General features: G+C 37.0%; 1 protein-coding gene across 1 annotated transcript in view; it reads right to left on the bottom strand.

Moving 5' to 3' along the window:
* Positions 1 to 268: 268 nt before the first annotated feature.
* Positions 269 to 12339, bottom strand: part of CNTN1 (contactin 1) — a 211183-nt gene continuing 199112 nt past the window's right edge. Inside the window, exon 24 of the mRNA XM_054631716.2 lies at positions 269 to 2820. Coding sequence (XP_054487691.1) covers positions 2741 to 2820 — 80 coding nt within the window. The 3' untranslated portion in view covers positions 269 to 2740. The remainder of the gene's footprint in view (positions 2821 to 12339) is intronic.

Genomic DNA, 12339 nt, shown 5'->3' on the forward strand with positions numbered 1-12339 from the left:
TCTCCTTAGTTATCTCTTGTTTCCAAAAATGCTGAAAAGCTCTCAGGATGCTCTCTCTTACCGATTTTAGGAAAGTCTTTCTATCTGTATTACCTATAATCAAAGCAAATAATGCAGAAAAGCTCTTAAACTCCAGCAATAGTCACAGGAAGGCAGGGCAGGGATACACAGGACTTCATTCTATCCATACCTTTACTATCACAAATGACCACATTGCTGTTATGAAATTAGAAAGCTCCAATTCAAAAGACAGTTATAATACTTTGAGTAACATTAATACATTTATTTAATTGTCATTTACTTTTCATTCATAAAAAGGACAAAGCACAGTCCTGTTCTACTCCTTTGAAAAGAAAAGATAAAAAGTAACTAAAAAACCAGTTCAATATTCATCAGTATCAAATAATAGCAATATCAATTTTCCTGAAATATAAGGAAACAACAAATATGTCTATCTATATAAACTTTAATTAAGAACCTTGCATTTTAAAGCAGATGATACATTAGTTAGTTTTTCTTGACAACAATTTGAAGCTGAAGGTCCCAGTCAAATTTACACAATTATGTGAAACAGAAAATTCTCCAACTATCTGATCAGTATGTGACACCTACCTCATCCATGTTGCTGATTTAAAAAAAGAGAAGTGGCTTTCCGTCCCAGGTCATTTCCATGCAAAATGAAACAGTTTTGCTTCTTACATCATGTATTAGAAAAGTAAAAGGCAATCATGCATTTGGCAAAATATGTACTTGTGGTTGTATATTATATAAAAATGAGTCTTACTGCAAAAGAACAAAACCAAATGAAGCACAATAAAACACATTTTTTTTGTACAGAAGGCTTACAGCATATAAGTCTCTTATGTATGAAGACAGCTCATTTCTCTTTCAAATAATTATACAATTTATGAAACTCAGTAGTGTTTGACACTTTGACATTCCTCTATAGGGGAGTATCACTTTTGCCTATTTAAAAAATTTTCTTCTTGTAACAAATAGTTAAAATTAAACTAAAACCATATTATTGATATTTATTAATGAAGACTCTACACTTTTACATGTAAATATATAGTACAAAATTATACAAATAAAAGGAAAGGGTGTAAATTATTAATAGACCTATTCTTGCTTCATGTAAATATTATTACGACCTCTACAGTATCAGTTCTAAAAAGATAAAATCTATTTCTAAGTAGCTAGCAAGGTTGTGCTAATAAAATATGATTCAAAGCTTATAATTCTTGAAGCATCAGACATTGCACTATTACTTGAGCCAGCTGATTCAACACCACTGTGTTTCTTCATCATTCACACCCAAACTAATTCCCAGCATACCATAGAAAATGAAAGGAATGAGCATTTCTTTAACAACTTAAAAAACCCCAAACAAACCAACAAAGAAACCCAGCACTGAAACACTCTAGACACAGTCAGAACAAAAACATTCTCTATCTCTAATAGATTCCCATTTTGAAAAGGCCATAGTAAACACGTAGCTTTGACTAACAGTTGGGATCTGACTTTCACGTACTAACACACAGTTGGATCATCCAGTACTCTGTCAAATAGAGAAATGGTCTCAGAACTTTAAAACTCTTATTTACAACACTATGAACATTAGAATAATATCAAGTTCTTGAAAAAGCATATAGTTCCCCCAAATGTATGCCTTCAATACAGGAAGGTAACACCTGGTGTCTGCAGCATAAAAATGTAAATATAATAATTTTTTTACTGTGCTACTCTGCTTTTGCCATTTATTGTATATCTTTTTTTTTTTATATTTTAAATCTTTTCACTCTAAAAAATAACATACGTTTCCTACCATTTCATGGTCCACTTGGCTGTTCTTAGCATGGACTTCATCTCCAAACTCCTAAGTGTTATATTGCTACCTTAATAATAACAATAGGAATAAGACTAAATCAAAACCAATACATTACGCTGCTTCCCTGAAAGTTGACATTTGACTCCCAAAACCAGCAACAATTACCATAACAGAATTTTTCAACAGAATTCTTTTCAGAAAAGAATATAATAAATCTCGGGTCAGTGAAGCACAGGTAAATTCCTTTAAGCTGAGCATGCTATCCATGCTTGGGTGAACATATTTAAAACAAAAAATCCTTATCACTGACTTTTATTTCAATTCCTTCAAATTCTATCCAATAACCTCAAGAAATATAGCTCTAAATAATTAAATGTTTTTGCTTTGACTGTCTCTCTAAAACCAGTAATCCCAATAAATGATGACGGGGCTATTCAAAAATATGCAGTACACAAAACATATAGGATAGTACAGACAGACGCAGTACTCTTACATTTATCACATACAATCAACATTTCAATCTCTATTATATTTCACAATTTGTTATTCAAGTTAAAGCACCTACGTATGGTGATTTTACTTTCACTGTACAGCCTATGTTATTGGGTTTTAACACTGTAACTTGCCCCATTGGACCGAATCATGCAACTGTCACAGATCAGCATAAGTGTTTTATAAGGCATATTGGAACAAGTTAAAAATTCTTAGCCGTTCAAAAGTTGATTACTTCATGAAGGAGTTCCTGGATGCCTCAGTCCTCTTAAAGTTCATAGGAAATCGGTAGGGTAATTCTTTTTAAAGTGTAATTTATTTGGCTTAGGATGGTGACACAGGAATCAAAAAGAATCGTGGTCCTCATCATCAAAGGGAATCCTTTGTGTAATGTGGAGGACAAGGTGAATCCAGCTACATTCAGAATCCCGAGCAGGCAAGGACACCCAGGGCAGGCACCACTAGGACCAGGAGCAGAGTTGGTACTCCAACAGCGGCACCTGTGCATCGAACACAAAACAACACAGTATTGGTCTGACTGCAGCACCACTTGCAGTGGGGGAACAACCCTGAATTTGACAGAGTATGGAGGCTGCAAACCAGCTGGCATATCTCAGCACAGCCCCTACCTGGATGAATAATCTGCAATGGACAGAGACTTGTTACAGTAGGGCGGAGGACTCGCTCCTTTGTTCTGCCAGAGCTGCATGTTTATGCAGCATGTTTATACAAGAAACAAGGCCATTCAGGACACATCAGTGTATTTTGATTTGGCCAGTCTGACAAGCCAGGAGGTTATTATACCAGGAGGCAAAAGGTCAAAATAAATATTTAAGCTTGTGAAAACAAAATTAATGGAGTCTTTGAAATGTGACAAAGCAAAGAGACACCTTTGGAAATGTTAATGCTCATTTGAACAGCAATAATCTGAGAGATGTCAAAGAGCCTGGTCCGTTTGTTTACCTGCCAGACTACAAAGTCCAGATGGCCGACTTCTAGTAGTGTGGCATTTATGTCTGTTAAAGTCACAAGGGTATTTCTTAAACAAATATTTTAAGACATAAAATATTAATCTATGGTTTACAAACTTTACATGACTCGCTCTGACAAACAAAAATAAAAATTGCTATTGTTCAGAGGTTTGTGCTGCGATGGTCCAGCTCCCTGTTAAGAAGCATCTATATGAGAAAGCAACCCAGCCAAACTGTGCTGGCTGTCAGTCTTGGAGATGGGCCAAAGGAGCCTGAGAACTGGATATTCTTTCACCCCAGGGAGGGCTTGTCTATACCAGGATGGTAGATGGGCAGTGCAGGACCCAGCTTAGTGCTGCTGAACACTCAGCACAGAGGTGCTTGCAGCTGGTGCTGAAGGCATTGCTGGAACAGGCCCACTGGACAGCTCTCCAGAAAATGTTAAATGAAGAAAAACGATACTGAGAAGGTAATGCACAAACTGAGCAGCAGAGATTTCAGCAGGCCTAAAAACAAGCACAGCATGACAAACTGTGAAAGCACAGGGATATATTTATCTTATTTTTTAGTGATTTATGAAGCACATTAATGTTTTGTTTTTGTTCTTAAATATCAGAGTACAGGTTCTTAATGAATGAAGCCATAGGGGAAAAACTCCAGGTTTTGTGTTTAAGAATATCCACAGAAAATGTATTCTGCTTTTGTCGGACCAGGATAATGCAGTTGGAAAGACACAAATAAATATTTTGAACACTTCTAATGAAGAAAAACAAGACAAAAAGTTTGCTGAGTAAAGTTGAGTGATGTGCAAGTATGAGGAAACATCTCTTTGCATGTTGCTGTTCTACAGAGAAAAAGGAATAATAAATCTTCCCCTGAGATGTGCTTACTGGCTCCAGAATAGTTAGCAATTCACCTCATTATAGTGATTCCTTACAAGGTTTAGGCACTGTTGCAGAGATATATTTACCAGTTTTCTTAAATAAAGCAAGTCCTATCCTTGGACAGCACATTAACAGAACATTAGCAGGATAAATGCACATTAAGCAGATCATCTTTTTCTTTCTTGTTAGATTACTGACCTACATGTAAGGATCCATACTTTACTGGAAACATTATTTGCCATTGCATGACATCAGAACACTCCTGTAGCTCATGAATGAAAGTTAAGAAAAGTTTTGCCTAAGAATAAACTACAAGAATTAAAAAAATAAAATTCTGCTCAGTAATGCAATTGTGATCTGTCAGTTTTAGCAACCTTTAAAAGCTAGAGAAATGCCAGATAAAGACTCAATGGAAGTGTACAAATAAACATGTGGATGTAAATTAAAAGAGAAGGATTAGTAAGCTCCCTCTGAAGTCTGGCCAGGTATGAGCCAGATATATGTAGTGCCTAAATATTCTTTCTCTCCTCAGTGTTATAATGTGTGATCTCTCCTCTCAATCAGCATTTTATGGATCCAGTGTGCAAGCAACTGCAAACTAAAGCTATCGAAATCAGCGTCAACACCAAATCAGCATCACACAATCCAACCATCACTCTAATGCACCATGTGTGAACTTACTATCAAGAATCCTCACCTCTTTGAAATAAACAAAACACATGCCCTTAAATTTGGCTGGGGTTTTTTTGTTTGGGTTTTTTGTTTTGTTTTGGGGTTTTTTTGTGTGTGTTTTTTTGTTTTGGTTTGGGTTTTTTTGGTTTGTCTTTTATTTTTTTTGTCTTTTTGTTTGGTTGGTTTGGTTTTGGTAGCTTTTTTTTGTGGTTTTTTTTTTTTGTTTGGTTTTTTTTTTTTTTTTTTTTTTTTTTTGTTGTTGTTGTTGGTTTTTTTTGGTTTGGTTTGTTTTGGGTTTTTGTTGTTGCTCTTTTTTTTTCACCCCAACAGTCCCAAGCAAAAATAGTGAAATCTTGCACAGGCTTTACTACTGTCTGGTATATAATTCCTTCAGCAGATAATTTTTAAGTTTAGGTCTAAACTATCTAGAGAAACATGTACCCAGAATGTAGTTGAACATCAGATAAAATCTGTATGGGATGCATGCAGTTAACCTAACTTTTTTTCCTGTCTCCTGTTCTCAGAAGCCTTTCTCACACAAGTGGTTGTTCATCTGTCTGAGTAAATGAAAAGAAGAACTGCTCGATGGCTTCTCCTTCAGCTTGATCTTTATGTATCACAGGAACTTCTTGTAAAGTTCTACTAATTCACAGCTTTCTATTACTATTTTAAATTCTCTGTTGCCATCTCAATCACATAACATCCAGGATGAAACTTTCACATTTCTGAAAGGAGATCCTAAATTTTACTGACGTCTTGAACAGTATGCAACAGTCTTCCAAATATACTCAAAGGAAATAAAATCAATGCCTAAATGAAACATGCATTAAACCAGTTCTGACTTTGATGTATTTCTTAAGCCTTTGTGACAATTTGTTACATCATTATTTTCTTTAAATGTTACTTATCTTAATATACGATATTTTTGGCCCTTTTCCCAACATCAATGTCTTTTCATTGTGAAAAAAAAGGACCTTTGAGATCTCTTCCAGACCTCAGCAAGCTGCAACCTCCCTCTGAGTGGGGCCTCTCAGAGCCAGCAAACTCCCAAGTTTGTTAAGCTCAGGGGACTGCTGATGAATGCCAAGGACACAGCCTGGGCTGATAATCCCCCTCCTTGAGGCTCAACCCTTTGCCTGTGAAGATGCAAATACATTTAACATGAGCTCTTCCCTAAACTCAATGGGAATTATTCACACACTCCTTTAGCTCTGTGTGCGTGTGAGTGTGAATATGCCACAGCAAATGCACTGTGAGTGTTGCTCTCCGATTCTCAAGTATGTTGGATTCATAAGTCAGGCCCATAAAAGAGTTACTGATGTGTTTACAGTAAATTCTACACAACCTTTTCTTAAATTGTTCGACTTAGGCTATTGATTAAGTGCTGTTAAGTTTAAGTGCTGCTAAAACCACTAGGCCTAAACTGTTGGTCAAGCTGAAGGCTAAGTTTGGTGAAGGGGGTCCCCTTGAAACATTTTGACACAACCAGAGAATCTCCCTTATTCCTTTTTATCTTCACCTTTCCCCATCCATACCTTTTTCCATTCCCTGCCTCCATGTAGATAATTTGAGGTTGATTTTAGTTTTAGACAGATTGATTTTAGATTTTATTCTGATTTTTCTGTGTTTTGTCCATCTAGTAAGTAAGAGTGAACCTTACCAACAAACTTTGTTGTACTTTCATTTTTACATTAAATCTGCCTTTGCTGATACCTTTGCTGTTGATTCTTCAAACAACCTATAAACTCACTCATGACAGTCTGTCTTTGTGACTGTTTTGCAAAACAGGTTTCTTTATTTTCTGAAAGAATGACCAAACTCCTACTCATTTTCCTGTAAATAATACTCTCCTTTTGGTGCAGGATCCAAGGACCTATATTCCATTTGGGCTATTTGATTTTTAGCTCTCCTTTTTACTACAAGAAGGTTAATTGCAAAGCCTTCTTAAATTCTGTTTCTCCTTGAGTCTAAGTTTGTCCACTTCTGTGTGAAAAAAATAGGCCATCTGGAAAAATGAAGGGATTTTTGCCTATTCCAGTCATTAGTTTCTATATCAACTATTAGGCTTCATTTGTATCTGTTTTCTCAGTGTTTTCATATTTACTCAGGTAGAACAGGAAAACAGAAATGGGGTGAAATATAATTTCTTCAAAGACTACTGCAAAAGAAATAGGTCGTATCAGGTGACAGGATTTAAATTCTGTTATCCCTATTCATGGAAAACGGAAAATAATGGAACTAATCACAATATACTTATCTTGCATCACTGGCATCATTACTAAATCAAGCATCCAACTTTCCCTTGTCTAGGAAACCTTTTTTTGTGCACGAGGAAATTCTCCTCTTGACTGCGCCATAAACCTTTCACTATGGAGTGATTTACAACTCTGTGATTTACTGTATTTGCAGCAGAGTAGATGTATGGGATGGAAACAAAGCTGTCTGTCCATCTGCCCATGCTTTGGGCTGTGCTAAGGTTTGCGGTGCATCTGGGGAACAGCTTCAACTACCCTAAGAAAAACATATTTAAATTGCTGCTGATGGTCTGGGTGGTTTTTCTACCCCATTATGTTAGTCTGTCCTCTCCTACTTGAAAATTCTGTCAAGGAAACATTTTGTTTTCTTCTGGCAATAGCATCTGGAACCTTGGCATTGTCAGCAGCTGGAGCTTCTATTTCATTGATTCTAGCCCTGCCACAGACCTGGGCTGCCAACATGAAAAGATGACCTGGACTCCAAAAAAAAATCAGAAAATTTTCAGTTGTTGGGTTATTACTTGGCTGTCAACAAACATAGGTTATTTCTCAAATACCTCTTCCCCCTCACATATACTAATATGCCTTACAGATTCTTTTGCATGGAGAGTAAAGTAGAAGACCAATGGTAATATTTTTTCATAAAATATACTCTTAAAGTTGTGCACACAACAAATAATAGCATGAGGAGATTCTTCTGTGACCTAGGCAGAGGATCTTCTTTGGCCAGTTGGCATGTCGAGGGATGTCTACTCCCCCTTGTTCAAGAAAATAGGGGTTTGTGAATTTTTCTTACAAATAAATTCAGCCCAACTATATACCAGCTGTGTCACTCTTTTTGACTTGCAAATAGTCCACATTTAAAAAGCCACAGGGTGCAATGTGCAAACAGCAGAAACTCTTCAGGTGCAAAATGGTGGCACAGCCTCCCTCCCTCTGCTCCCTGAGTACTGCAGCACCACAAGGAACAATCAGTGGCAACAAGCAGCACCCAGGGCTGGAGAGCAACACAACAAATATGCAGACAATAAAAATAATGGACTGAGAAGCAGCAAAGAAAATAAACTAGTCCAGCAGGACAGATCAGCTTCAATTGACCTTGCTCTTCAGCAAGGCAGAAAAAGTCTTAAATTGGGCATTAAAGTCACTGTAGAAAGGAAGAAAGGAAACAGGGATTATCACAGGATAATGCAGACTAAGAAAACATAACTAGATATGAAAATACTTCCACCATCTGTCCAAACTTTGAGTTTGAATAGAAGAAAAAGAGAAAAAAATTGAAATTAATGAGAATATGGCTGTTCAAGATAACACTTGTTCTATCACTGAGTATGTCACAATGCACGAAGCTGTCACCTTATTCAATCAAACTAAGGCTTGGAAGGAGGCAATACCAACAAATTAGAATTGTGATGAAATGAAATGTGATGATGAAGAAAAATCAAGAAAAACAGCAGAGAACAAAATATGTTGTTTTAAGCATATGTATGTACCAGGTTAGAGGGCATTCTGAGTATTTTCTAATTCATTTTTCAGTAGTGAGACAACAGCAAATGCATTTTGAAAGTTACTCTTCTTTTAGAGGAGAGCTCTTTCAGAAATGTACTTTTAGTTCAGTAGAAGCTTTTTGCTGTATTCTTGTACAAGATGCATAAGAAGTTCCAAGGTGAGGAACAAAGGACTGTCCTGCCCCAACTAGGTAGAGTCTGTTTTCTTCAGTATTATGATTTTTATCTGTGTTCTCCTCCTCTTATTACTACAACAACTTTTGCAACAGATGGGCATTTTCAAATCAAAAGATTGTGATTATACCACATGAGAAGTGAATGATCACCTGACTTACTTGATACTAATGTGTGCAAGAAACATTTGTCCCCTTTTAAATAGTAATTGAAAAAAATTAAAAGATAAATAATTAAAAGGATTGTGTAAATTAGTACAGGCAAAATTTATGCATTTTCCTTTGAAACAGCTGTACTTCAAAGTAAATGCTATTTCAGGATCCAAAAACATGCCTCTGGCAAATGGAATTCATATGTGTATATATATGTGTGTGTGTGTGCACACTGAACACAGAGAAACTGTAATTTTGTTCTCTTGCTATAAGCATATACAATACCTAAATTATTCTTTCTCCATGCCACTATTAAAACTGAGACATTAACCTGATTTCACATGTGAAGCTGAAGGTGTATGGTACTTCCCTTTCTTCCCCAATATTTATTCAAATAAGAAGAGTAACCCTCCCCTCTTTCCCACCCTGGATGAATATTTAAAACTTGAGAGCTTCATTCTTTTTTTCCTTACTCTGGCATAAAGCAACTGCACTGGGGCCAGTGCAGTTATACAAGTGAAGTGAAAAAAGAACTAAGCACCATATGGTTTTAGTTCCTACTAATTGCAAGATTGTTTTGATTACACTAATTTTAGTAATATGACAAAGCACTGCAGTCCATAAATCATGCAAGAGACAAAAAAAATTCTCAGCCTTTACTGTATTTCAAAGGAAACAGATAAGCCTATTAACTCTTGAAAAAGACTCCATTGGTTAAACAAGTCATTCCAACCTTCATCTGGTTGTGGTAACTCAAAAATGAATTTTAAATTGTGTAGCTCATTAATTCACTATAATGGCTTAAAAAATAAAGCTCCTTGCTCTACGACAGGCACTGGCCAATAAAATACAAAAGATCGTGGCTGTATTTTACACTGATTATAGCTGTATGCTGGAATGCACATATACAGAGAATTATTATATTAGAACTTTTATTTCAAGATGTTCACTAAAAAGAAAGGCATGTGGGGTAGCTTCAGATACTGTTTGATAAACTTCATTTGTAGCGCTCTCAACTAAAATAGTGTAACCTGTTGGAAGCTGACTGGTTACATGAGAGCAAAGTGGCTGCAGGATATTTGCCTCCCCCTTCTGCAGGTGACTGAGTTTTCTGTGAGATGGAAGAGGATGAAGAAAACAAAAAGGAGGTTTTTTCCCCTCGAACAATGAATTGAGATAGAAATAAAATCTACTTCTAGTTTCTTTTCCATTTGAATTTCAAATGCAATTATGTTAGTTAAAACATGCTACAATTTTAGTTCCTATGTTAGGACCTCAGGGCCAGTTAGTGCTCCTGAACCTGAAATATAGGATAAAAGATGTGTGCTGGTGTCCTGTCTGGCCTCCACCTGTGTGATGGGATGACTTTATGATGCTGAATTACATTCCCATTCATCTGTTTAGCCCAGAAAGAAGTTCTGTGCCTTTAAAAATAGATCTGAGAGAGAAGGAAAAGCAGTGGAATTTTTCAGGGCTGTATTCAAAACCAAGGAGACAAGAGCTGCAGGTGCCTCTGAGTGCACGTTGTCTGCAGCATGGATAGGGAGTGGGAGAGAGCTCTCCTTTGCTTTTAGTTAGTTTTTAGCTAGCTGAGGAAGAGAAGTTCCTCAGACTGTGGCTTCTTCTTTTCCTGGAACTGTTCAAACCTGCTCTGGACAAAAAACCCAGGAAAAAAACACTGTGAGCTCCCACTGGTGGCACACTGGGGGCCCAGGACACTGCACTCCAGCACCAGAGGGACTGAGAGACACTCAGTGAGCCAGAAACACCCACAGAGCACTCTCTCTGAACTACAGAAGGGCTTTCTGAATTTGCCCTCTCTTCAAAACAGCAAAAGGTTTTATTGTTTAATATTATTCATTTTTTATGCTTATAAATACTTTGCTTGTTAAATAAACAGTTTTTTCCACTTTTCTTGAAGGAAGTTTATCACCTGAACAGGTGGAGGGAAGAACTGCTGAATTTTGCCCTTTAAGGAACCATCCCTTTGGAAGTTCCCTTCCAAATTTGTCCCAAACTAAGACAACCTACCTATCCAGAAGGCCTCAGCTTCCCTGTATTTCATGTCATGCCTGTCAGAATTGTGTCCCTGGACGTAGCATTTGAGATGCCCCAGGATGTCTCTGGTAAACTCTGGTTTAACATTCTGAATTACACCCTAGATGACAACTGATTATAATGGGAGCTTAGACACCTAACTCAGCCATATTATGTAATTACTTTGGATTTGATACCCAGTGAACAGCAGGGAAACACCCACTTGGATGACACACTGGTGTTGCAGACACTCCTTGTTTAAGATCCTGCCATTCCTGGTCATATAGGCTATTTGGAACCTCTGCCCTAGCTGCTTAATTCTCCCCATTCACTTCTGCACAAAATTAGGTAGGTTTGCAAACACTGGAATCAGATGCCTAAAGGTCATGTAAGGCAATATTCCTCTCTGAGTTTGGTAAGACTCCTTATGTTTTGCTTTAACTATTGTTTACATCTCTGTGTAAATATGTAACTTCCATTTTGGTCAGTCAAGCACCACAACATGCATTCCTATCAAACTACATCTTCTCTTCTTTGCAATTCTCTGAGAAAAACTGTAATTTAAAAAAAAATTAACTACTCTATCATTCGTTTGAGATAATTATTCTAAACCCTAATCCATTACTGGAAGATTTCCTTAAAAATAAAAATTAGCAGACATAATTTGCCATGCGTAGGCATTAAAACTATACTTTGTTCTGCTTTTTGGAAAAGCAGCCTAGAAATAACCTGAAATTCTTTCCTGATTGGCTGTATACTATGTGTTCCAAAGAGACTACCTTGCCTTTTGTCTCTTTTTCAAACTTTCCTAAACTGAGTCCAGGGAATGCTGTCTCTGTCTAGGTCAGCAGAGACACAGTCCCTGTCTGTCTAGCTGGTGTGTGGTACAATTTATGGATGAGAACTTGTCTGCAGTGCAGAAGACAGTTTAATGCAAAACTCTGCAAATCAGCATTAGCAGGGTGCTAACTCTCCCAGTGGTGCTAATTCTGTACAGGCATACTTGGGACAGGTCACGATCTTGGCAAGACTGATCAGCTTGGGCTTGACATTGCACTGAGACAATGCTCTGGGAAGTAATCTGCCAGCTGCAACCTAAAGGCCTTTGCACCACACCAATGGCAGGTTGTAACACATGTTTGATACAAAGATACTCAGGACATGTCCTGAAGACAGGAGTTCCCTAAACACTTTTGCAGCTTATAAAACATATTAAAAGTGATTGTCCCAGTGAATGATAATACAACAATATATTTCAGATTTTTTAAAGTGTTTGACTTACTATCCTAAAATAGTCTCATAGAACATGGTACACACAATTAACACATATGCTAAATGGATTAAGAAGTCAGTCACCAGCAGATTT

Source organism: Agelaius phoeniceus, chromosome 5 (assembly GCF_051311805.1).
Source record: "Agelaius phoeniceus isolate bAgePho1 chromosome 5, bAgePho1.hap1, whole genome shotgun sequence".
Taxonomy (NCBI): domain Eukaryota; kingdom Metazoa; phylum Chordata; class Aves; order Passeriformes; family Icteridae; genus Agelaius; species Agelaius phoeniceus.